General features: G+C 40.0%; 1 protein-coding gene across 1 annotated transcript; it reads left to right on the top strand.

The window, feature by feature from the left end:
- Nucleotides 1–3,198: 3,198 nt before the first annotated feature.
- LOC111217567 (serine/threonine-protein kinase SBK1-like) lies at nucleotides 3,199–25,256 on the top strand. The gene is made up of 4 exons (XM_022739501.1): nucleotides 3,199–3,273; nucleotides 16,702–16,929; nucleotides 20,628–20,830; nucleotides 22,909–25,256. The coding sequence occupies exons 1-4, from the start codon at nucleotides 3,255–3,257 to the stop codon at nucleotides 23,722–23,724; spliced, it is 1,266 nt and encodes a 421-aa protein (XP_022595222.1). The 5' UTR covers nucleotides 3,199–3,254; the 3' UTR covers nucleotides 23,725–25,256.
- The last annotated feature ends 559 nt before the right edge of the window (nucleotides 25,257–25,815 follow it).

The following is a 25,815-nucleotide window of genomic DNA, read 5'->3' as shown; positions in this document are numbered from 1 at the left end:
GTTTGGATCATTTTGAATGAAGACCTAGTGCTGTTGATGTTTTGATCATCTAAAGGGATTTCATGACTGTAGCAAAATTCTTCAGCAGTGCATCAACAGAGCACAACTGACACTGACCATGTGGTGTTTGATATTTGTACAAGCTCTCCCTGCTCAATGTGGAGCTCTTTCTGAATGGCAGCAAACTGGTTGTGGTTGACTAGACACTAAAAAATGCATAGAGGTGGTCAAGCAGATCAGACACAAGCACATTCAGGAATGGCATTGCAGGTGTGGCAAAGGACCGAGTTGAGGTCATGTGCATAGCAATGCACATAGACAGTCTCTGGATATTTTTCTCTGAAACGAGCTTGCACCCCTCGAACAGATCCACTCATCACTGCTGCACCATCATATGTTTGGGCCACAACTTTCAGGTCAGCAATGTCGTTGGACACAAGAACCTGCTCGACTGCATTTGTAATTACCTTTGCACCATAGCCACACATGGAAACCTCCTACCACACACACATACAGCGAGTTGTTCTGTGTGCCCATCCATGGCTTTGTTTACCATTACCGCATACATCTTTTATTCCTTTATTTCTTGAATTATCTGCGCTGTGACCTCTGTGAGCAACGTCTGTATGTGCATCTTGTAGTATTGGCAAGACTTTTGTATTTCTGCAGGAAAAGGTCAAACTTTTGCAGCAGCTGCATACATTCAAGGAAGTTCCCTTGTTTGAGACTGTCATCCATTTCACTGTGGCCACAGAAAGAAATGCCGTTTGGGCAGAAACTGAAACAATGTGTCGGAGATACTCCCTTCTTTCACTTATCTCGGCTACACTGGAACAAAGGATCCACCTGCTGGAGTCTTCGTTGCCTAGGAAAAGAAGGATGCGTTTCTCTGCAGCATTTGAAGGAGCCTTAGAAATGGGACAGCCAAGTCACGCCGCTCTGACACAACCGGTCTACAAATGCCACCTCCAAAGGTTGTGAGACACAGCTAAAATTGGCAGGAGCTACTTATTATTCAAGAAATAACTCAACTTTAATACACAATTAGTACTGCTAATTTAAATCTAACAGACAGCACAACACACCAAGTAGAAAATATTTCCCTTGGTATTTTTAAGTTGTGTTTTTATTTCCTGAGCAGTAATTGTCACTCCAACAGTTACAGCGTTTGTATTCAAGGCTACACTAAAACATTTTAGTCTGCTTGCTGGCATTCATAAGTAGACATTCCCAGTGTGAACAAACTCAGATAGTACATAGTGTGAAAATCATGTCATTTATATGTAGATAAAGTCCTTTAAATCCTGACCTTTTTGGCTTGTGTCCACCTCAGAATTAATCAATTTGTGGTCCCTCATCACAAGTTAGAGCTTTAGTTGTAAGTCGTTCAAGCGAAAATGTGATTTTTCTTTTAAAGATTCTTTGGTTTTGCTTTGTATGATTTTCACAGACACATGGAGGCGAAAGTAAAAGAATTTCTCCACCAAAATTAGACAATAGCAATTATAAATTCATGACTCACACTCGAGAGTCCAACCACTGCAAACTAACACAGTGGCCTGAGGCCTTTCACCAGATAAATTACAGTCTAATCCCAGTGATCATTAGGCTTCCCATCGCAGACATGGATCAATACACTGAACTGCAGTGTCATGGATCCATCACTGTTTGAAAAGCACGCTTCAGTCTCTTTGAACTACTATTAACAACCACTTTTTATTCACCACAGGAGAAAAATCACAAGGTTGCTGCAACTTCAAGTGAGCAATGCGCCAGATGTCACACACGCCTTTTCATTCACTGCTGCTGCTGCAGCTGCTGCTGCAACTGTAAACACACGTTCATTGTAAACCATCGATTTAAATCTCAGGCACTCACTGCTGCACGTTTCACCGGGTACATGCTGTGCTTAGCTTTCCACCTCCCCTCATGCTGCATTCAAGGATGTGGGGATCATGCGAAAAAACGACCAAACCTGTTTCAAATGAGGCTACAGTGCATCATGGAGGAAAATGTTTAAATTATGAGATTTGCAGTTAATGGAGTTTGTAGACAGGACTTTTAAACCTCTGGAGACAGGGTTGATCTTCTAAACTGTTCGTATTCCACAATCCTTTTTTTCTGCACGAACTCTGCCATCTTTTGTGTAAAGCTGCTAAAAAACAGTTTGAGGTTGTAAAAATATTGTTTCATGTTTATACAAACACAAACAGCAGAAAATGGAGGAAATAAATCTATACAGTTACAGTCTATTTACATATGTATGATTTTTATTCCAATTTTTTCATTAGAAATCTCACAGAAAATACTAATAATTGACTTTTTAAAACTTCTTTTAAAAAAATAATGGCCTACAGATATGTATTAGATTAAGTTTGAAGCCCTACATCAGCATTTTGTCTCTACATGACTATGTAAAAGTTATGTTAGTATAAATACATGTTCATCGTATTCATCAAAGACAGACTCCAGAGGGTTGTAAGGAAACATCTTCAGTCAACATCTGTTTTATTTTGAAAGATTTGTCATTTCAACCACAGCCCACATTGGAGCCAGGTTTTAGAAGTGAACTGAAGCTGCAGGTTGTGTTTTCGGTTTTCAGTCTTTACCGCTTGTCTGTTGTTATAAGCTCTGTGATTGGATGGTTCTTGCCGAAATGCACCTTGGGAGTCTAGTCTACCTGAGCCTGATACTGCATTTACAAGTAGGCTAATTTGGACTGATGATTGAACAATGCGAGTCGTTACGTTGTCTATGGAAAAAACTTGCAACTCTCTTACCTCTAATCTAAACCTAATTAACCGATCATCCAATACGATTACCAATAGCCATCTCAAGGTTTCCCATTCCTAAAACCAACCTACCAGTCTGATGAGCCAAGTACAGCTCCCCCGTTCTGCCCTTTAATTTCACATTAGCAAGCTGAAGTGTGTGAACACCTACAGTTCCTGAAGGCATCATCGTCGCAGAGGAGCGCACCGCCGCTCTGCGCTCTGATTGGACGTTAGAGGCGGTGGGCGGGTCCGCCGGCGGAGTGCGGAGACAATAGACAGCGGCTCCGAGGCGACTGAGCGGCGGACAGTCTGTGACGGACAGCGGCGGTGTGGACGGCGGAGGTCCCTGCCGAGGTGTCAGTGTCAGGCTCGGTGTTTCTCTGCACCGCTGAGGATTAAACAAACAACACACTTCAAAGATCTGCGACGTCTCCTCAGCTCGTTCAAGACTCAGGTGTTGTCTGGATGGACTGATATTGCATGCAGCGCATTTTCAAAGGTAAGATCAGGCTGGTGTTTTTTTTCCAGCTAAACCAATTAACTGCTAATTAAAATCTGGTTTATGTGTCCAGATGTGTTTTTATACATTTCCCCTCAGATTGTGTTGGAATTGTGTATTTTCTTGTGTATTTGTGATGCTGTGTTGCAAAGCATCACGCTAGTCTACTGTTGTGTTTAAAGCCATGAGGCTTTACACTGTTAATTATCCTCATTCAAACTCATGTTTGTTTTTTTTAATTGCAGCTGTAAATCATTTTAAATTCTCCCACACAATAAAAAAAAAAAGTTGCACCATGTGACTTGACTGAGCAGAACAATAGAGCTGCTTTGAAGCTATTGTGTCCCAGCTACACATATATAACCAGTCAATCTCTATTTCTGTTATTGGCATTTGTAATTGTATTGATCACACGTTTCTGCATTTGAACACATTTTGCACAAACACCCTCATGTGCACACACACTCCTGCACTGCCTGACTTCACATGTGCAGCAGATGTAATGGATGTAAAGCAGGCTTTGTGTCTGCAGAGCTGATTCACACTTCATGTCTTTGTGTTGCAGTTTGTGGCTCCGAGGCTGTAAACATTGTTACTGGCACTGACCTCAGCTCAGATACAGGATGATCAGTTATAGATACTTGAATTCAGCCTTAATGTTTTTTTATTAATGTGAATACCTACATCATGTGGGAAATGGCACAAGAAAGGCATCTGGAGTCTCAAATTGATCTGCAGAGCTCCTACTATCAGCTGTTTGGAGCTGAAGCGATTAGTCGATTTATTGATTTGTCATTGACAGAAAGGTAATTGGTATAATCAGTTTGTTGTTTCGGTCATTTCTCAAGCATTGACTGAATTTTGTGTAAACTGAATATGTTTCCGTTTTGGAGCCACCAATAGCAGATTCTCTCATTTGAGAAGCTGAAACTAAAGAATATTAAGAGCATTTCTTTTTTCTTTTTTTTTTGAAAAACGGCTGCAGCAATTAGTTGCTTAACAGAAAGATAATCAATAACCGTATTGATTATCTGTTAGTAGTTTTTAGTAATTTTTTTTAAGGTAAAAATTGTGGAAAAATTGCCAAAAATGATCTGGTTTCAGTTTTGTAAATGAAAAGATTGTGTTTTTCATCGTCACGTTCACTATTAACTGAAAATCTGTAGCTTTTTGAAATTTGTTTGGACAAAACGAGACATTTGAAGACGTCACTTGACGACCAACAAATGGTGGCGTCTTCATTTTGCCTGTTTTGTCCAGTGAACAGTTGAAACCCCAAAGACTTTCATTTTACTGTCAAAAAGCAGAAAATTTTCTGATTTGAGCTTCTTAAATGAGATGATTTGATGGTTTTAATTGTTACAATTCACTGTAAACTGAATATCTTTGGGTTTTGGACATTTATCTTGCGTCGCCTTCAGCTCTGGGAATTTTTGATGGGTGTTTTTTTCACTATTTTCTGACACAATTAGTTGATTAATCAACAAAACAATCAGCATTTTCAACAACAATAAGTTGCAGTCCTGTTTATTTGGGACATACAGCCTTGTCTTCTAGTACGATATCAGTAGCCATGAGTCTGCCGGGGACGGTGTTTTCTAACAATTAATGAGACTAACATTAGATTCTTAATGTATCTGATGAATGTGGCAGCGACAGTTTCACATGGCAGAACTGAGAAGCCTGTTTTGTGTGTTTCTGTCAGAAGATTAGGAGCTATTGCTTCAAAATTAAGTGTTTCAAGAGGCACATTTGCGAACAAAACAAGACATTTGAAGACGTCACTTTTGGTTCTGAGAAGTTTGTGTTTGCTTTTTTTTTTTTTTTTTTTTTTTTTTTTTTTTTTGAGAGTAAGATTAATTGATTCATCAGTGGATTAATGGATGGTAAAAATAATCATTAGTCACAGCCCTACAGCTGACCAAACCAAGATGTCTGTCTGGTTTTCTCGCTGCACTGATGCTCATGTAAACACAGCAGACAGAGGAAAGAGAGTGCCAGAAGAAGAAAGAGGGGCAGAGATTAAAGCGGACAAAAGGGAGTAACATTACCAACTGTAGTGTGGGGTTCACAGCAGCAGAAATGGGTTGCCATTACAGCAGTGGCCCAGTGATGTGCCGCTGAGCGTGCGGGCACAAAGCCCCAGTGTTTGAAGATGCTGTAGGCCGAGCCAGTTAAAGCAAGCCCGCTTTGATGTGCTCCACAGCTCCATGAGCTCTGTGGGAGCCGACCACTGGGCCCCGCCGGAGGACCGAGACTCGGGCCGCCGCACAGGGAGACACGTCCATACACGCACATGCAGTGGGAGTGTGAAGGCCTGAGCTTTTACTTCTACAAACATTTTAGGAGGAAAGAGCTGCTTGTGGGGCAGAAATAATCTGTGTTTCTCTATGGGCACAGTCAGAATAACATTTCACAGCACATGTTAGCTCACTGGCTCTGACGTGAATAGGTAAGAATGACAAAGGATGGAGCTAACAGGCCCACAAAGACCGGTGCAGGCGAGGAAGCCTGTTCACTTTCCATCCGCTGGACTGGTTTTTATTTGATTGGACCGGTAAAGATGGTTTGGTTCAGCTTGTGATCGTTTGTGCTGCAGATAGATTACAGTGAAACCCCCCCCCCCCCCCCGCTCTGATGATGGAGGCCGAGAGTTCACTGAGTTCAGCAGGCTCTGCTGGCACACACCAACTGCTAACTGATGACCGACAAAACCAAATGACATTTCAGTTCATTACCACTAGAGCGAAACTTGGAGCCATTTTATAGCAGTGTCTGTTTATGTTTTTCAAATATGTGAATGTCCTTGTAAAATTCAGCAGCATTTTGTTTGTGCATGATTAAAGATACGCAAAGATAAGGGCAGAGGTGAAGCCCAGGGTTGCAGTTATTTTCATTATCAGCTATTCTTCTGAGTATTGCTCTATTAATCATTCGTCTAAAAAATATTGAGATAATGCTCATAAACTCACAAGCTCCCAGAGACAAAGGTCATATAATACTATATCTTGTTCGAGCTTTATTCTGACCAGCCAACAGTGCTAAACCCAAGATATTCAGCTTCAATTGAATATGACAACGAAAAGCATAAAATCCTCACATTCAAGAAGCTGAAACTACAGAATGTTTGGCATCACTGTGAAACGTTAATCGTTTAATAGTTGCTGATTATTTTTCTGTCGAAGGACTAATCGTTTCAGCTCTAGTGAAGCCTAAAATATTCCACTGTGTTTTACAATGCTGTTTGTTTCTATTTAAGCACAACACAAACTCCACTGTCCTGGCAGGTCAACAGTTCAGGTAATTAAACAACCTGCCAGACTGGCACAACTCAGAATGCAATTCTGTTGAATCGCTGACTTTGACTTGCCTCTAATTTTTTACTGGAGCAACATTAACTACCGATTAATTTCATTTTCAATTTATTGTAGAAGGAAATACCACAGAATATCTTTGCTTTTCTGTTGGAAATGATGCAGCACGGTGTTAGGATTTCTTCTGCAGCTCAGACTCTGATGGGATGTGAGTGGAGGAGATGACAGGTCTTCATTTTAATACCGAGCTGCCGATCCTCCACCTAATAACAGAGTGAGACATGCACAGTCAGAGTTTGGAAGTCGAACAGCTCTGATTTCCTTCGTCTTCTCGTCATGTTGTGGACTCGCATGCAGTCCATCCTACTCTGCTGGTTTCAGACAGCGTTGTGCCGGAGGATGCAGATGTTGCAGGATGGCGTGAGCTACATTCATACTCATCCAGCCACACTTAACAATGCATGAATGGCTTCACAGGCATTAGTCTGTTCTACCAGTAAGCTGTTTGGCTTGTTAGCTCTGGACCTTTTTATGTTTGCATTAACACAGAAAGTCTTTCTAAGTCAAGGCTAAGGGTATCAGTGACGTTTTTGCCTCTGATAAAGATACAACAAATGAACAAGTCAAAACGTGGATTGTGACTGTCGCTGATAATATTATCACCCTCACTGAGGACTTTATGTTGTCACTACTCAGTTTGCTTGTTTGTGTGTTAGCAGGATATCTCAAAAATATGTTTATATATTTAATAACAGTTGTGAGAAGGACAGGCTATTTGCCAAAGCTAAGTGATAAGTCAATATTGTGAGACATTTTTCTTAAATACTACTGCACAAAAAATTGCCATGTCTATCCCATCATTGTGTTAATTACTAGGTGTCTATCATTCAGAGAGACTACAGGTTTTCAGGTATTTGGTTGTAAAGTTAAATACTGGACTTTGCGTTATGATCACCAAGATCTCCAAAGTGTAGCCCGAATACATGTACTAGATCTTAAGGCAGTCCATCCAATAGTTTTTAAAACATGTCAGTAAAAAAAGACAGATGTTCACCTCATGGTGGCACTAGAGGAAGTCAGGGGATAAGCGTTCATCCTCTGAAGATCGTAGATGTCTGTACTGAATTTCATGACAATCCATTCAGTAGTTGTTAAGAGTTCAGTCTGGACCCAGTGGTGGAGCCATGCTGCTAGCATGCCTAAAAACATGCTCTACAGTCCAAATATTGTAACAGGTATAAACAAAATACAACTAGTTAAAAATTTAAATAGCTCCTCTCTTTTTTTATGTTCTATCGGATAAATTATTCTTTAAGTCTAATTTAACAAGATAAAAGTTTACCTAGTATTTCTTCTCTCCTCTTTCTGGAACCTTCGGAGCTCTAAAGACTTTTGTTGGGAGCCAAATATGGCTTAAGATGGGAGCACTTGTTAAGTATTTTTCAGTTGGGTGACATATTGATTTAACATTACCAATGATTAATTGGGTGCTGATGTTTTACAAGTCGATGTTGGCCTGAACACAAATGAGGTGGCAGAAGCTGTTTTATTTTTCCTGCACCGCTAAGTGTGTGTGTGTGTGTGTGTGTGTGTGTGTGTGTGTGTGTGTGTGTGTGTGTGTGTGTGTGTTGTTTCATGTTTGCCAAGCAACACAGAGACCGTTACTCAGCACTTTTGTCGGGTTTGTCATGTTTATTACCAGTCACCTGTAGTGTTAATATGTGGTATACGTGTTCAGGTGTCCACTGATGTTTTTGGCAGCTTCTCTGTTGCTTTGTCTGATTGTTTGGTCCAGCGAACAGCAGAGAGTCTGTGGATCTGAGGGAACAGGAGCACGTATTGGCAGCATATCAGCGATGATCTGGTGCCATGAATAGACTGATGAACATGTTGTATGATCTTAAAATCTGTCCTAAAACTAACTGGTGTTAACTGCAGGGGCTTTATAACAGAAACAGTCTGATCTGTGTTCTTTGTTCCAGTTAAAACTCTTGCAGCATTATTCTGCACAAGCTGCAATTGATTTGCTGCCTTTCTGGAGATACCTGAGAGCATTGCATTGCGGTACTTTAAATAAAAGCTTGCACAGGCTTGTCTGTGAAGGGAAGATAGAAATGTACTGACCTTTTTCGTTCTGTTCATTTTCTGTGGCTCGAAAATAAGACCAGTCAGTCACAAATAAATTTCTTGCCAACTATTTATTTATTTATATATATATATTTTTTTGTTGTTGTCTTTTTCAGAATATGTTGGGCTACTACTGAATCCCATAACTTTGCTTGTGAGTTGTACTATACATGTATAGGACAGTTTATATTTGAAAAAGTGTTTCATTCAATTTAAAACAGTTTGAGTTTATGTCTTTATGTTCACAGGTTTTCAACACGGTAAATATCTGTATGTATGGGTAAAGGAAAGTGTCAGTATTCCAGTGTTTATAAAAAAAACACATTGACGGGACGTTCTGAGCCTTAGTAATGTCAAAACAACACTGATCATGCAACATGGAAAAAGGGAAATATTAATGGATTGTGACACTGCTATTACTTTTGTCTCACTTTGGACTTTCAGTCCCCATAATGCTTTGCGGATTTGGAACAGGAATTATAATGGACTAGATTCAGTAACACCGAGAGCCACACCTTGAGCCCCAGTGTTTGTTTTTTTTAACCTTTATTTGTTTATACAGTGGCAAACTGGCCACCATTTAAAAATATAATGATTCTCAGGCAAGCTCTGCAGTTATAAGGAGTGTCCTTTTATGATTTCTAAGCTGATTTATGGATGTTCATTCATGATGGACATCAGAGATAATGATATCATCTGGAAGTGTAAATCACACTGAATCTAAAAATGTGTGTGTCAGATTTGACTGATTTGACTATGCATCAGGAGGAAGGAGATGCCTTTTATAAGGCCAGTGAAGAGGGCTCAGACAGGATCATCAGATATATAGAATTTGGAGTCATCAGCATAGTGGTGAAAATCAGTAGCAGATGATGACCCTTTTGTAGTAAAAAAAAATAATGTTTGAGAAGTAGCGGACCCAGAGTTGAGCAGTGTGGTACTCCATGTGGAAAGGTACACAGAACAGCTCTACTTGAGGAGTACTAACTTTTTACCCTCTAGGGTTTCCAGTCTCTGTGAGTGTATGCTTATGCGCGAGGCTATATAGTTGGGAAAGAGAAACTGAGTGTGAAATTGAGCGTGAAATGGTTTCTATCACACGCATACAAGGTTACAATGGTTAAGTGAGTGTAACATACAGTAGACTGAGGAGCAAGGGAACAAGAAACGAACCTTATGGTACTCCACATGGGAAGTTCCTTTTTTCTTAAAACAAGGAGCCACACTTAGAGAGAACGGTGCTACCTGTTATAGCCTGACCAGTACAGGACAAAATTAGGCAGTCATTTTCAAATACGTATAACATAATACATACTAAGTGGACCATTTTACAGCGTAAAAATCAAAAAAGTGTTTAGACAATCCATAATAAGCGTGTAGTACAAGGAGCAGTTGACAACATTAAGTAAATTAGCCAGTCGTCATGGCAGGCATGACAACTTGCCGCTGTTGCTGCCTGAGGATGGATAAATGGTCATTAACACTTTGTGAGCTTGTTGCCTCTGTGCTAGCGCTGCTTCCCATCAACAGGTATTCCCACAGTTAGACTGTACCTTCACCTCCACTCCTGTGTGGTGCAATAGGTAGGTAACATTAGCAGGGAGGTACAGAAGTGGAGAAGAGCAGCAATGGCGCAAGGCAGATTGGCTGCGTTCCAGCTGTGCTTTGATTACACATGAGCGTTTCACTGAGAAGAAAGACAGCAGGGCGGTCTCATCGCACTTATCCGGGAGGCAAACGGGGCTTGGCGTTCCTTGAGGCCCTCTGGGGAACAGCCATGGCACCGATACCCAGAGAAGGAGCACTGGGGTTGCTGGGAGCTTCAGCGAATATAAGATGCTTCTAATTAGTGCTGGTTGTGACTTCTTTCATCTCCAGGCTCTTTGACATGACGGCAGTGACAGTGTGAGAGCACATATGAGCGTATACTTATGCTCAGGAGGTGACATGGTTGAGAGAAGTGTGACGCTATGCATACTCCATGCATACATGTCAAGGTTTTCATGGTTAAGTGAAGCCAAGAATAAAACAAGGCAAAAGTAAATACAGTGTTCCACTGAGATGGTGCAGCAGTCATTCAACAAAAATCTGTCTTACAAGAGAAAATATGAATACATGTAAGTTTCCATTTACTGCTGTTGTACAAACATTAGGAGTTGAGCATATTGAGACAAACAGCTGGTGGCGCTACTTCTCCAGTCAGATGCCATTAAACTTTTGCAGAGGATGAAGGTGCAATGAGATGGAAACGGTTAAAAGACGCATATTAAATGATGGAAATATGACATTTATGTTTGTTTCATGTATTCATTTTAGGAACATTGCAGTCTCCCCACCTGTTTTCATCAAATATTTTTCATGATGTTCAAGTCCCCCACTTTATGATTAATTATCTTGGCCAAGGATGTCAGCAGGATTATGCAAAAAGTACAGCACCAAACTTGGTGAAGGGATGGGGCGTGGGCCAGGGAAGAACTGAGAAAAGTTTGATGTGGAATCCAGTTAAAGAGGACATGAGAGATTGATATTTTCGTCATTTGCTCAGCAAATAATGTTTGGAACTTAAAAAAAATCAGACATATTAATGGCTGTTCAATTTATAAAATATATGTACATATGAAGTAAATCATATATGTATATACAGTATGTCCTCTATATATATAAAAATGACATACATTACTGTTAGAAATTGAAACAATACCATATATTGACATATGGGTCTAGCTAATAGAAACATGTATTTCAATATGTCTGTTTATATTATAGGTTTATATTATAGACATATGTTACATAAATATAAATCCATCCCAAAGCTTGTCAGTATATGTTCATTATATATGTAAATATAAAAGATAGATATGTAAAACTTAATGAGAAATAGAGAACCCATGCAGGCACAGGGAGAATATGCAAACTTGGGATTTGAACCCAGAACCTTCTCAGTGAGGGACTACAGTTCTAACCACTGTACTATTGTGCCACCTCATGACTGCATTATAATATACTGAGGCATAAAAAGTCATACGATAGTATAGTAAGGCATTAAAAGGTCATAGGATAGTAAGGAATAAAAAGTAATAGTTTAGTAAGGCATAAAAATGTCATAGTGCGATAAGGCATTAACCTCAAATGTATGTCTTTGGGTGGCGGGAGGCAGCCGAAGAGAACCCACGCAGGCAGAGGGAGAACATACAAAGTCCACACAGAAAGGCTCTAGGCCTGAGGTTTGAACTCAGAGCCTTCTTACTGTATTACTGCATCACCGTGCCGCCCCATAAAAAAGTCATAATATAGTAAGGCATAAAGTCATAGTATAGTAAGTCATAAAAAGTCACAGTATAGTAAGGCAATAAAAATGTCATAGTATTCATGGTGACATTTCCATGGGATTTTTCAACAGAAATTGAACTCATACTTTGCTATAGCCACCATTTTATGTTTACTCCTGCTAGCAACCTGACTGCCTGCCTACAGAAGACAGAAACCAGTGGTAGCTTGCTGGTTAACGCTAGCTAATATGGTTGAATAACATCAGTTGTCATTTTTCTTGTGACGTTAGGTACCGGTGTGATATTCTCACATGATGTAAGCCTTCAGACAGCCCTCGCCCTTTCAGTCAATCAAATGCTAGTGTGCCTAAGTCAGTTGTCATGGAGACATAGCCTCTTTGAGGGCACATCAGAATGATCTAATATGACTTCACTCCAAACATAGTGTAAACGAGTTCACTCAAATAGTGGTAGGGACAATTCTGTCCTCCCAAAATATTGGTAGGGGCATGTCCCTACCGTCCATATGCAAACCTACGCCCTTGGTGTTGAGATCTATGAGATCTTACTGCATGTGGTGCAGATCTGACAGACATGTCGGGCTTTGCCGTAGGTATGCGTTCTACTGGGCGCCATTCTAGTGTGCCAAGTTTCCATTGCACTTTATTGCATTTTTTTTACATTGAAGCACATTTCAAGTGTGAGAAGGTTTTTTTGCAATATTTGACTGCAACTTTGTCACTAGATTTACTGACTTTTCAGACCCTTGTAGTCTTAATAGGCTGTGTTTCAGTCACCAATTCATACTTGTTCTGTTGTCTGACAGCAGAAACAGAAAAACATGTAAATTAGAACAGCTTATTGGGAATTCAACTGTATTAAAATTCTGTTTATGTGAGCACAGAGAGTAGGAGAGAAGCAAATGGATAAAGGGCTGAAAGCAGATGACACTAGGCTGAATGTACTGACATGGTCCAGCCATATTTTGACTTAATCTTGTTTCTTGAATTGCCAGCATTTCCCAAATTAAAATACACAAAACAGGTGTATGGAATCACACTTACTGTTTATCAGAAGATTTTCAAAGCTTCAAATGTAGCACAATGCCTTGTTACAGTTTGTGCTACAAAAATTTGGATGCATGGGGACATGGAAGTTGTGTGAAAATGAGGTTTAAATCAATCTGTTCCTTTTTTTTTTTTTTTAAGAAGAGTATTGTTATGAGCTCTACATGTGACACATGAACAAAGAAACAAGTCACAAAGTGCAGCTCTCCAACCTGTCGGTGTTATTTGAAAATGCTGAATTCAGAGACGAGACGCCTCAGTCTGGTTTTCATTTTTCAAAACCCATTTTCATTTATTGTGTTGGTAATGTGGACACTTTTGACTGTGACTGTGATGCGCGGCTGTGCAGAAAAACTGGAAAGAACAGTTTATTAAAAATCTAATCACAAAACAAAAATATAAAAAGAAGAGACTGTTTGTTCATCTGTGAAGCAGGTACTTTTTCTCACTGGCTTTCTCATCCAGTGTGTTTTATTGACCTTGTCAAGGGGATGCTGAGTGGACCGGTGATAGACAGCCACTTGGCTCCTTTGGGTTCAGCTGACTCCTCATTTTTATCTGCTTTTGTACTTTTCTGCTCAGCACATACTGTTTGTGTCCTGAGCCGTTTTCATCCACCACTGTCACTGCATGACAACCCAGTTTTCTTTGAGTTTCAGCTATTTGTAAATGTATTTTCAGTATGTTCAAATTTCCTAATGAGGGCCAAAGCGATGTATTGATCCGAAAGTTTTGATCCAGAGGTTTCAGTCTTTGGTTGATTGGTGGTTACAAGAACTTGTCGAGCAGCTGCTTTGTCAGAAGAGCGACTAGTGTATCTGGATCGAATTTTTGATGAATGATCACAGTCAGCACTAACCTCAGTGACAATGTGTTTCCTCTAACGGCTTCACAATAAAAACCACCCTGTGCTTCACCAGCCTCAATGCTTTTAATGTGAAGCAGCAGTAAGAAATTTTCTGTTTAGATTAACCGCAACTTAGTACAATTTGTTGTATAGCCAACATACTCAAAGGCGTGCTCAACTGCACAAGATGACAAGATGTAATCGTAGTCAGCGAACATGTAAAAATGCCTGCAAAGAGGCAGGAGCACATTGGCAGTTATACAGCATCAATCGAACTTTAGTAATCCTGTTATTTGGCTGTATACTTTTCTATAATCAGGGCCAGGGATGCTCTTTTTGATGTTTATTCTTCTCATTTTTATTTTTGTTGTTGCAAAGTTGGCAGTCTCTGTGCTTTTAATGTGAAGCAGCAGGAGAAAGAAATATTTAGTTGGCAATAACTTAATCCATACAGTGTGAATGTAAACACATTCAGTGGTCATTATAGATAAAAGTGCAGACAGGTAATGATTTAATTTCAAGAAATCCCAAGTACTGTAGCTTTTAAAATGATAATCATGTGTTAGATTTCAATAGTAGAAGTACAGAGGTTTAGAAAACGCTGCCGAACTCATTACTTGAAAATTGTAGACTGAGGATACTGTATATCAGCTGATTTTAGCTTATTGTAGATGTGTCATATTGGTGTATCTGTCAGAGCAAAAAACTAATTTTGAGGTAATCTGATAACGGCATCACTTTTGCATATGTCGCCAACCAGTAAAAAGTAAAAAATAGCAAAGTAAAATTTTTTTCAGCTGCAAAATTTTGGTCATATATCAGTCACGAAAAAGTATCACAAACCGAGAACATTAAGATGTCAAAATCTACTAGCGCCAGTTATTCACAGATATTTTGAAAACGCTGACAAACATTTCCTGTAGCTGCTTCACAATAAAAGCCACCCCGTGTTTCCCCAGTCTTAATGCTTTTTATGTGCAAACCATAAACGGTTTGATTTGAAGAAAATCATGGGTATCATAGCTTTAAACGATAATGACAAAGAAAACTCAAGTACAGAAGTTTAGAAAACATCAACAGACACTTTCCTGTGAAAACTACAAAAGAGATTGATAAACCACCCAGCCAGTATATCAGCCGATGTTCTTGCTTATTGGAGATGTTCTGCCTAGTATGTATTGTGCTCATAATTAGATTAGATAATTAGATTTTTTTAAACATTCAAATATAAATATCAGTATCAGTCTTAAGTATCTGTATACAGGTAATTAGTGAATGAAAAAACAATGAATGGCCACAAAAGGAATCAAAAGCAAGGTCTGATTTCATAAAGATCTTAAATGTAATTATTGTATTAATTAAATTTTTTTTTGGGATTAATGAGTAACACAAAGGGCAGATTTACTGTGACTGCACTTCTTTCTAGTGAAACATACTGTATATTTTGTTTGGTGTCACTGTTTTCACACGTCTTTCTTGAGTTTTGTGTACACATTTTCCCATCATGCACACCCACACTGCAGACAGGAGCCGTCTCCGAGGCGGGCACAGATGGACCCGATGCATGAGACAGGATGTGGCTAGCATCCTGTCTCATTCCACACTTTCTCATCCCTGTTAACGAGAGATGGTACAATTCTGCTGCGCCATCAGGGCTGCAAAGCCTCTCCAGACAGTCGGAGATGTCAGCTGCCGTGGGTGATGAGTGATGGACAAGTGTTGTTTGGCTTCTTTTTGGTAGCAGTGGGAGAAGGAAGGTGAGACAGATTTGCTGAGAATGGGAGGCAGCAGGCGCGACAGAGTAGAAACACATCAAGTCAGAAGGAGGATCATTAATCGGGAGGATCGTTAATCAGCTGCAGACGATCAGATCCACAAATAGCAATACTTTCCTCCTCCTCACATCCAGTTAAACGCTCTGATGATATGTCACTGACGTAGCCTCACTCACAACTTCAGGAGGGGCAGGTTTGAGTCTTCTAGGTCTGCAGCTAATTATTTTCCTTGTTTACCAGTTTTTAGATTGATCGCTCAATTGTTTACAGTCAACAAAACATCAAAAAATGGTGAAAAAATGCTTCTCACAATTTTCCCAGAGATACGGAATCGGAGAATGTCAATCAATAGACTAATAGTCTCCATTCTCTTTGATTTGCATGTCTTTGAGCTGTTGCCGCACAGAGTCCAGGCTGTTGCTGTGCAGCCGCTTGTGCAGGACGTTACCTAACTTATAATAATGATACTGTCTACAGCAAGAAAAAATATTCAAGATCTTTTAAAACCTTCCAAGTCGTCTTTTTGAGGGAACTAAATTCACTGCTTTTTAATACTTTTCAATACCTGCGGAAACCCTGATTGCTAAAATCTGTTTGTGACATTAACTCATTATTTTATAGCAGTTCATGTATTCATTTGTTTTAATTTTGTTATTATTATTATTATTATTATTATTATATGTTTAAGACTAAAATAAATATCAAAATTCAAGCCCAGGTATAACCTAACAGAGCTACTAGCGTGGCTGTAGACTTCAGTTCTTGCCGGGAAGACTGGTTGCCCCAGAAAACAAACCAACACGAGCCACACCTTTTCCCTGTCTTTGTCCTGGAGCCCTGTACATACAAAACAAAGCTTATATAACAGCTCACTTGGCCTGGACTCACAACATTCCCATTTACCATTCCTATATGTTTATGTACAATAACAATAGGTGTGCTTTCTATAGAGTGGGGGTGGAGTGGGAAGGGGGACATGGGTGGATACTGTTCCACATCGTGAACCTCGCTTTCCTTCCTGCTCTACAGGAACATCTGTCTCCAGACCAGCCCTCGACCCCGGCCCATCCCGTCCTGCCACAAGAATGAACTCCTCGACCCATGGCTCCCGTGCCTCCATCGACATCCTGGAGGAGCTCCAGCTGATCGCTGCAGAGAACCTGGAGAAGCTGGACATCAACAAATACTATGAGGTCGTCCGGGAACTGGGCAAGGGCACCTACGGGAAAGTTGACCTGGTCATCCACAAAATCAGAGGTAATAACTAGTGCTGCAACTAACGATTGTATTTCCCTTAATCTGCTGATTATTTTTTCAATCAGTGGATTATTTATTTAGCAGTAACCCAAGTTAACATATTCCAATTTTGACCAATATTGAATAATCTGATCAATTGTCAAAGACCGAAAAACGTGGGGTTTACATCAGTGAAAATCAGGAACCTAGCAAATATGCACAGGCTGGAAAAAGTCAGTTAATTAAAATTAATTTTCTGTCAATCAATAAATCCACTAATCATTTCAGAGCACTGGTTGGTTTCTGGGTGCCCAGACAAGTAATGATCCTGCCATGTGTGGTAGATGTCAGCAGGGGCCCAACAACAAATTGTTGCCCCAGGGTCCCGAGGAGTTTAATCTGGCCATGCTTCTGTCTAAAGTCATGGACCCGTTGCTTAAAATTTCAAAATAATACTTGTGTATTTTTACATTATGAATCCAAGACTTTGACTTGTAATGTCCGTTATCTCTATTTTACTTGAAGTAAATGATCTGATTTCTTGGGGTTTTGATATTTTAATCCAAAAGATGGGGAAAGGAAAGCACAGGATCCAACAACGGTGAGCCCATCTTTCTTTGGATGGAGCGGGACACAATTTGTTTCAAACACCACTTGCGGGTGAAAACAATTCCCCCAGACTCAGGTTGCACTTGGAGAAAATGGAATGTTGTTCACTTTTGTGGCCCTGCTTTGAAATTCAGAGTGACGAGGTGGAGTCGTTTTACATAACAGTCATTCAGAGTGCAGCTTTAAAACACTTCCATTTCACAGCAACAGCAGCATCTACTGAGAGAATCACAAATAATGGTGGTTTGTTTTCTCTTTCCATTGCTCAAACATATAATCGGTGCACAGGTAAAGCGCTCGTATTCAGCTCTGAAGTGTTTACTTTTAGAAATGAATCCTGAAAGCCAAATCTGAGGTACTGTGCAATGCCTTTTTTATGAGGTGATGCATCACAGATCGGGATCCAGGCGACCTGAATTCACTATTTAACAAACACACAATGTGTTCAACCTTTTGACATTAAAAGCCAAAATGTTGACCATCTGCTCAGAGCCTCTTAATCTCTTTTATGGAGCACAAAGCCTTTTTAGAGTGGCTGCACTCTATGATTGTGACCTTTTCTGGCCACTAAAATGTGCAGTTGAGGGATGTATGAGAAAGCACGTGTACCTGCAGTTTCATGATCTGCCAGTGTGTCACCGACATCTTTTCAGAAGCATCAGAGGACCAGTGTGGCTTTAACCGTCTGCCCTCAAATTTCTAATGCAGCTCTGTGTAAATGTCAAGTTAACCGTGGAAATAAATGGGCTGAAGGCAAAGTCATTTCCACCCTTTTGAATCATAATTGTGTGCAAATGCATTTTAGCGAAGCAGGGAACTCTGGGCTAAATCAGAATGATTGTAACTGTTAAGTAATGGCCAGAGGCGCCTTATTGACACGCTTAATATTTCTTTTTGGAAAGAAGTAGGTATGTCCTACTGCTTAACAAAACCATTAAATATTGATTATCTGCCAATCAAATCCAGTTCAATATGTTTTATTTTTTCCTTCATATCACAGCTGCACAGAATAAAGAGGCTACAGAAACGTGTCATGAAAATACAGTAGTAGTATGTCAGTAAGCTGCTGAACAGCTCTGCTCTAAATAGATTCTGCATGGTTTCCTGTAGTAAGAAGCTGGAACCAGAAAATGTTTTACTTTTTTATTATATTGCTTAAAAAAAAAACAGCTGAAAGCACTAATTGATTATCATAATAGCTTCAGATTATTTTTACATTGATCTACCAAATCTTCTCAGGTTGCAAATTTCTTTGTTTTGCTCAAACTAAAGTCCAAAGTCTTAACATATTCAGTTTTGCTGTGGTGGTGTGGTGTTGATTTCAAATACTACAACACACTAAACAAAATATTACAGGAAAACATAAAAAAAATCTGGAGATTCAGCCGGTTTTCTTTTCTTCTTCTGCGGTTTCATTGTCTGTTATTCTAACCTGAACATCTTCAGGTCATGTCATCCTGGGCTCTGGGAAGTTGTAATGGGTATTTTTCTTACACGTTTGGTTGTAAACAGCTGCCTGAATAAAACCTCTGTCATCATTGTTTTGAAATGTTTTGGCTCCATATTCACCATAATGTGAACCATCTTTTTGTCCATTTTGTTTACCGTGTTTAAATAGTTGACTGAACAAAATATGCTGTTTTTTAAAGTTTTTATTTAGTTTTAGTTTCTGCCCCAGGACACTCACAGTTGTAGCTTCACAAAAATCAGCTGAGTTTCCCTGAACAGATGGTGTTTATTTCTGCATTTTAGCCAGCAGGTTAACTTAACAAAGCAACTAATATTCCATGTAAACATGAAACTACTGTAGCGCAAGGGACACAAGCCGCTATTTGTTGGCTTCTGTGTGAATCAGATGTGTTTACAGCAAGCTGCCTGGCCAGGAATGTATTTATTTACTCAGTCTCTGTGCTGCGGTCCAGCTTCACTCTTGTCGTCAGACTTGTTTACACACGTTTTGGCAGTTCACACATTAATGTTGCTGCCTGTGCATGGAGTCAAAGTCCAATACTTCATGTTTCATTAGTTACTCTTATGAAATAAAATTGCTAGGAGGCCTGAGGAGAAGCTTCATTTAGTGGGTGTTGTAACCAGTCCAATGGGTACACTGCAAACCGGAACTGCTAATACCAAATTCGGCTACTTTTAATGGTGCCAGTTTGCCACAGCTAACTCACTGAATTCATGCCAACATATACAAGATTATAACATCATACATCTCTGAAAGTATTTTGGTGATTGTAGCAAAACATAGAGCATGATAGAAGAAAGAATATTTTTGGATGACCCGTCAACATAGGGGAAACTCTTCTTGTATTGTGTCTTTAAGAACAAACCCTGAGCCCCCTCTCGACCTTTCCCTAAAGAGGCTGCGCGCTGTAAAAATGCACGCAGCACTTTGCAGAGCTGATCCGGTGGTATTGGAGAAGTGTCCCCTCTCATCTCTGCTGACACACTGACTGTTGGTGCAGGGAGAGGCAGACGTGGCAGCTCTCCAGGTTTATTGTCTGGGGTATTTCTTGCGGCTTTCAGATTAGTCCTGGTAATTTCTCTTCACTCTTGTTCTGGGCACCAAGTGGCCGCTGAGGGGGAGACGAGGCGAGTCGAGCCTCCGAACCATGTCCTCACAAATTGCCTTTCTGTGTTCCCTCCAGATGACTAAAAGTGTTTTTGTGCATCCTCTTCATTATTATATAAAGTGAAATGATTTACTTCAGGGTAGAATGAAACTCATGTCTTGTCTTTGGCTTTCTAATCTTATTACCGGCTCTATATGAGGACATGCTTGCAGCTGTAAACATCACTTTACTGCAAAATCCCTGCCATGAAAGCAGATCAACATCCTGGTCACTCTGTGGGAACATGACTTGTCTGGCAGATTTTAAATACTCACAATATAAATCTACTGGTGAAAAAACCATCAGGATTTAATTCAGTGACGTCGGAGAGCTTAATTATTCATGAAATTTGAAATGATTTTAATTAAGTTTCTTGCATGCAGTTAGGCGGCTGTGAAATAAGTCCCCAAACACTTTAATAGGGTGGAAAAGAACAAGAAGTGAGGAAAGAGATTGGAAGTTATGTAACTGTTCTGTGTCCTCGTTTTTCAGGCACAAAAATGGCCCTGAAGTTTTTGAGGAAGAAGACCACCAAGCTGAAGAGCTTCCTGCGAGAGTACAGCATCTCCCTCTACCTGTCACCCTGTCCGTTCATCATCAACATGTATGGCATCGCCTTCGAAACGGACGAGTACTACATCTTCGCTCAGGAGTACGCTCTGGCCGGAGACTTGTTTGACATCATCCCTCCACAGGTGAGATGGGCTGAGACACAGATCTGTAGAAGAGTCTGGGTTGTAAGCATATAGTACACAAGACACCATCAGGGCCGAGGTTATACTGGGAGAGAAGTGGTTCGTGAGACGCATTGTCCAACCACGAACAAGGAGCCGATTGTGACGTCCCTCAAATGAATACATGAAACAAACAGAAATGTCAGCTCATGCTCTTCTAATTACAGCATCTTGTTGCACATTCTCTTATGCAACGGTTAAATGTCATCCAACTGGAGAATTTGAACCAACTCTGAATCTATGCAGCCATCGGTTCTGATGGAGTACACACTGCGGTGGCACCTCGCTTGTAAACCTGCATATAACACTGTCATATGTGTAAAGGATTTCACTGTTTATGTGATTTTGCAGAGGCTTCAGATAAAGATGGCATTAACATATTGCTTCAGCCTCCACAGCATTGATGTCAAAGTGCTTTGAAAGACAAACTCAATGATTTCTATTATTGCAATCAGAAGGAATAAATCATTTAATAAACATCTGGGCCCATATCATATCTTAGGTCGTAAGTCAAGATAGGAGGAGTATAATAAAATAAGTAAATAAATAAATTTGGTATTATGGAAGCAAATTTTATCTAACTTTAGGAATCTTATGTTACTTCATCCTATCTTATCTCAGGTTAGGAAATCCTAAATACTCAATCCAACATTGGTAATAAACTTTTATATCTGTTTTACTTAAGTTTAAGTTTTTTGGATTAAAACCTTAATTTTAAATCACCAGTTCGAGAGGATCTCCTGGACATTTTCAAGCACTTACAAGGTGAAACACATTACAATGTTAAACATGAGTTTACAAGTGAAGCAATAATGATGGTTTGTCTGTCACCCACAACCCAGACACATATACACATTAAAAAGATGAGCTGCGAGCTACTGTTACATTACATTTTCATACATATTTCTGTAAATATTAAATACTCTTTCCTTTATTTTACATTGGAATAGCTAGAGTTCATTTTAACAAAATGATTATCTCTGAATCCCCCAAATATTGGAAAGTATTTTTCGACTAATTTCCAGAGAAGTGACAGATGCATATGCCATGTCCCTGTGGATTACACATTGGCATCCAGTGCTGTTTACTGCTGTGTTATTTTTTGTGCCTGACATTTAGTTGTCAGCTCTGTGGAGAGTCATCACTCCTGGTGCCAAAACACAAAAATCCACTGAACTTTTACTGTGAAGAATTACTAACATAAAAGAGCAGTGAAGGACTGAGTAGGCTTTTTGACCTGGCTCCTTACGTTATGACTGATCAGGTGTTTTGGGAATGAGAGAGTGTAAGGATCTGTTCATTTTGAGCAAAACTCAACACTGAATTCAGTTCATTTGAATCAAATCCTTGTGACCAGAGGATTCATTTCTAAAATCAAAATACTTCCACATGTGACTTTTGCTATTGATCGACCACACAAATCCAAAATATGCTACATGAAGCTATAATCCGAACTAATATCAGTTCATACACGCTAACACTTTACTTTAACTCCCCCAAATTTTCATTCATAAGCAGCATACATATTGAAAATGGTTTTGAACACTGTAATGCAGCAGTAAACAGGGTCATTTCTTTAAAGTTGTTTAAAAACACCTTAATAACATTCATCTGCTTACTAATACATTAAAGTCTTATAAACCATTTATTACATGTTTATATACTGCTTATAAATGCTAAATAGGGCGACTTGAGGTTGAGTCTTACCAGACACTCTTATGTGTTTTTAATGTGCTTTGTTGTCATTTCTTTATCAAGTTAGCTACTGTTGCTAGTTTGCTAGCTAGGTTCAGCTACCATAATAAGACAAACCCACTTATAAAACACTGCTCTGTAGCTACTGGTGGTCAAAGACTCCACAGGGCACCTTTTTAAAGAGTGACTTCTCAGACAGGCTTTTTCCACAACCTGTAATGTATCATGGCACTACAGGACCACACTCCATCCCAGCATCCCACCTTCCAAAATCTAGTGTGGAGCTGCTCTTTAACTCAGTGGCGTCCTGTGTGTCCACCATCACTGTTCTGCTCTCTGTTCAGGTGGGACTCCCTGAGACGGTGGCTAAGCGCTGTGTGCACCAGGTGGCCATCGCCCTGGATTACCTGCACTGTAAGAAGCTGGTCCACAGGGACATAAAGCCCGAGAACATCCTCATCTTTGACAAAGAGTGCAGAAAGGTCAAGCTGTCGGACTTTGGCATGACACGGCGTGCCGGCTCTCCGGTGAAGCGCGTGAGCGGTACAATCCCGTACACGGCGCCCGAGCTGTGCGACACCTCGCGGCACGAGGGCTTCTGTGTGGACTACAGCACGGATGTGTGGGCGTTTGGTGTGTTGCTCTTTTGCATGCTGACAGGAAACTTCCCCTGGGAGAAGGCCATGCCGAACGACGCCTTCTACGAGGAGTTTGTCCGCTGGCAGCGTCGCCGGACGGGCACGGTGCCTTCACAGTGGCGCCGCTTCACCGACGAAGCTCTACGAATGTTTCGCCGGCTCCTCTCCATCGAGCAGGAGCGTCGCTGCTCCGTCAAAGAAGTCTTCAGCTACTACAACCAGTGCTGGATGTTGGACACGGAGAACGGGAACAGCAGCAGTGGAGGTTTGGCGAACAGCGCTCCTCCTCTGGACATCAGCTCGTCGTCGTCTGAAGAAGACGTGTTGGTGGACAGACTGAAGCAACAGAGCCTGTCACCTGCCTGTGTGGTGGCGAAAGGGAGCATCATGATGGACACCAACTACTCCTCCATGTCCACTAACAGCTCGCCGTCCTCCACCGGCAGCTACGAGCGGGTCAACAGAGAAAACAACGAAAGGGGACGCATCCTGGTGACCACACCCATCGAGATCTGTGTGTAGAGGCCGCTGATGCTGTTTTACAGGCTACCTGCTCACACGTGAGGCTGGTGTGAGCTGAGGAGGAAGATTTCTCCGAGTATGAGAAACAGGAGAAAGGTAGATGAGGGAAGTGTGCCGACAGGTGTTTGGCGTCGGGGAAACTATCAACAGTCTGACATAAGTTGTAGCTTCACTGCGGATTTAATCATTTCTGATGAAGACGAACTCTGAGGAAATGACCAGTGAGACAATCACACGCTGTAGCCTCCTGTATGTGGTCTATACTTCAGTTACTGAACCAGTACAAGGCACGAATTTCTGCAGACACCTGTAAAGAAAAAAAAAAAACTGAAGGGAGAGCAACAAAAACGAACAACATAATCCATAAGCAATATGTTCAGATGTTCTGGAACAACCCAATCACTGCAAAAATAATCTGAAGAAGAAGAGAAGGATGTGATTGGCTTTCAGTTAGATGATTTGTGCATAAAAGACTGATGGTACTATTGTGTGTTTATTGTAGTGTACCATTTTCATGTTTGGTAGATATGTTTTTTGTGAAGTGTGTGTTTTCTTATTTTTATTTGGACTTAAATTATTTATTTATGTCAGATGCATATATTTATGATTTGTTTTATTGAGTGGCAGAAATCTGAACCCTGCTTTTTTATTTTCTCTCTGAGAAATAGAATTAAAATTAATGAAAATTTGAATTGCTTAAAAAAACAAAAAAAAAGAAAAACAGTAGAAGCAGGCCATTTTGGCTTTCACACAGCTACATTTTTCTTTAAACTATTTGTCATCATGTTGTTGTTGTTGTGGTCTCTCATAAAAGTAGATGTATGTAGACTGTTTTTCTCTCCCAAAATGTCCCCCCTTCATGTTTGAACCCACTGTACAGTAGCAATCAACAATACAAGTGGCTGAAAACACCTCGTGGTCAGCAGCAAGTGTTATTATTAGGTATCCTCTTATTTTTCTAACCAGTCCTCCCATTAAACTGGGACCATAACTGAATACTGCTGCAGCACAGTTATCAAACACTTTTCTAACCATTTGTAAGGTGGTGAATTAACTAAAAAGTAAATTTCCTTTGTGATCACGTACAGTCAACTACTTGCATACCAAAAATAATCCTAATTTTTCTAGTTGCATGGTTAATAAAGAACATGGAAATTGTAGGCTACCTTTCATTGAGCAGTTACCTAATTATCTAAGAAGTGATAAATTTGGACTTCTTTCTGAAAAATAGGCAATATCCTGGAAAGGTCCTAAACATTTAACAGGCTATGCCGACTGAATAGTGACTGAATAAAATATGAATTCTGTAAATGGGGATATCTAACATTTTTCTGCCCCCTTAACCTTTTATTCCAGTTTTTGCCGTATTATTCATTGGAAAGCTAATGTGAAATGGGACGGACGAATGTAGAAAACACAAAAGTCTTTTGGATTTTGGGGATTAAAATGTTTAAGAAATCTCAGTCTCCTTTTGTGTTTTTCAGAAGTATTGCATGAATATTAATGTGGTGAAAATTTGTTGAAATAAATACCCTGAGGAAAATAAAAGGAAAAGTGGCCTCTGTTCTTTGTTTTTGTTTTTTTGTTTTTTTTAATGAAAGGAATAATTTGATATTTTGGGAATAGGCCTGTCTGCTTTCTTGCAGAGAGTTAGATGATAAAATAGAAGATACCACTCTCTTACGCTTACATAAGCTTAGCTTAGCAGAAAGACTGAAAATAGGGCAACACTAGCTTGGCTTTGTCCAGTAACAAATAAAACAAAATACAAAAAATTCTCTCTGATAAGCTAATGTTAAGCTAACGGGCTGCTAGCTGTAGCGTAAGGTATAGATCTGAGAGTGGTATCAATGTCATGTAACCAGCAATGTGAGATGCTGAAAACTAAGTCAATCAAATAATATAAAGTTTTATCATATTTCAAGAGAAACTATGGTAAATTCAAAATATCGAAAATTTACTCTATGAATTGCAGCAAAGGGCGTTTAAACGTCTGTGCCGTGAATGGATACTGAACAGGCTTACCAGGCACAGGCCCAGGTGGTCAGGGGGCCCCTGATCTTCACCTGCAAAATATCACAAAGAGCGACA

The sequence above is a fragment of the Seriola dumerili genome, unplaced genomic scaffold (assembly GCF_002260705.1).
Source record: "Seriola dumerili isolate Sdu_G_001 unplaced genomic scaffold, Sdu_1.0 BDQW01000044.1, whole genome shotgun sequence".
Lineage (NCBI taxonomy): Eukaryota > Metazoa > Chordata > Actinopteri > Carangiformes > Carangidae > Seriola > Seriola dumerili.
The sequence above is the reverse complement of the archived record's forward strand: the minus strand, read 5'-3'. Positions and strand labels throughout refer to the sequence as shown.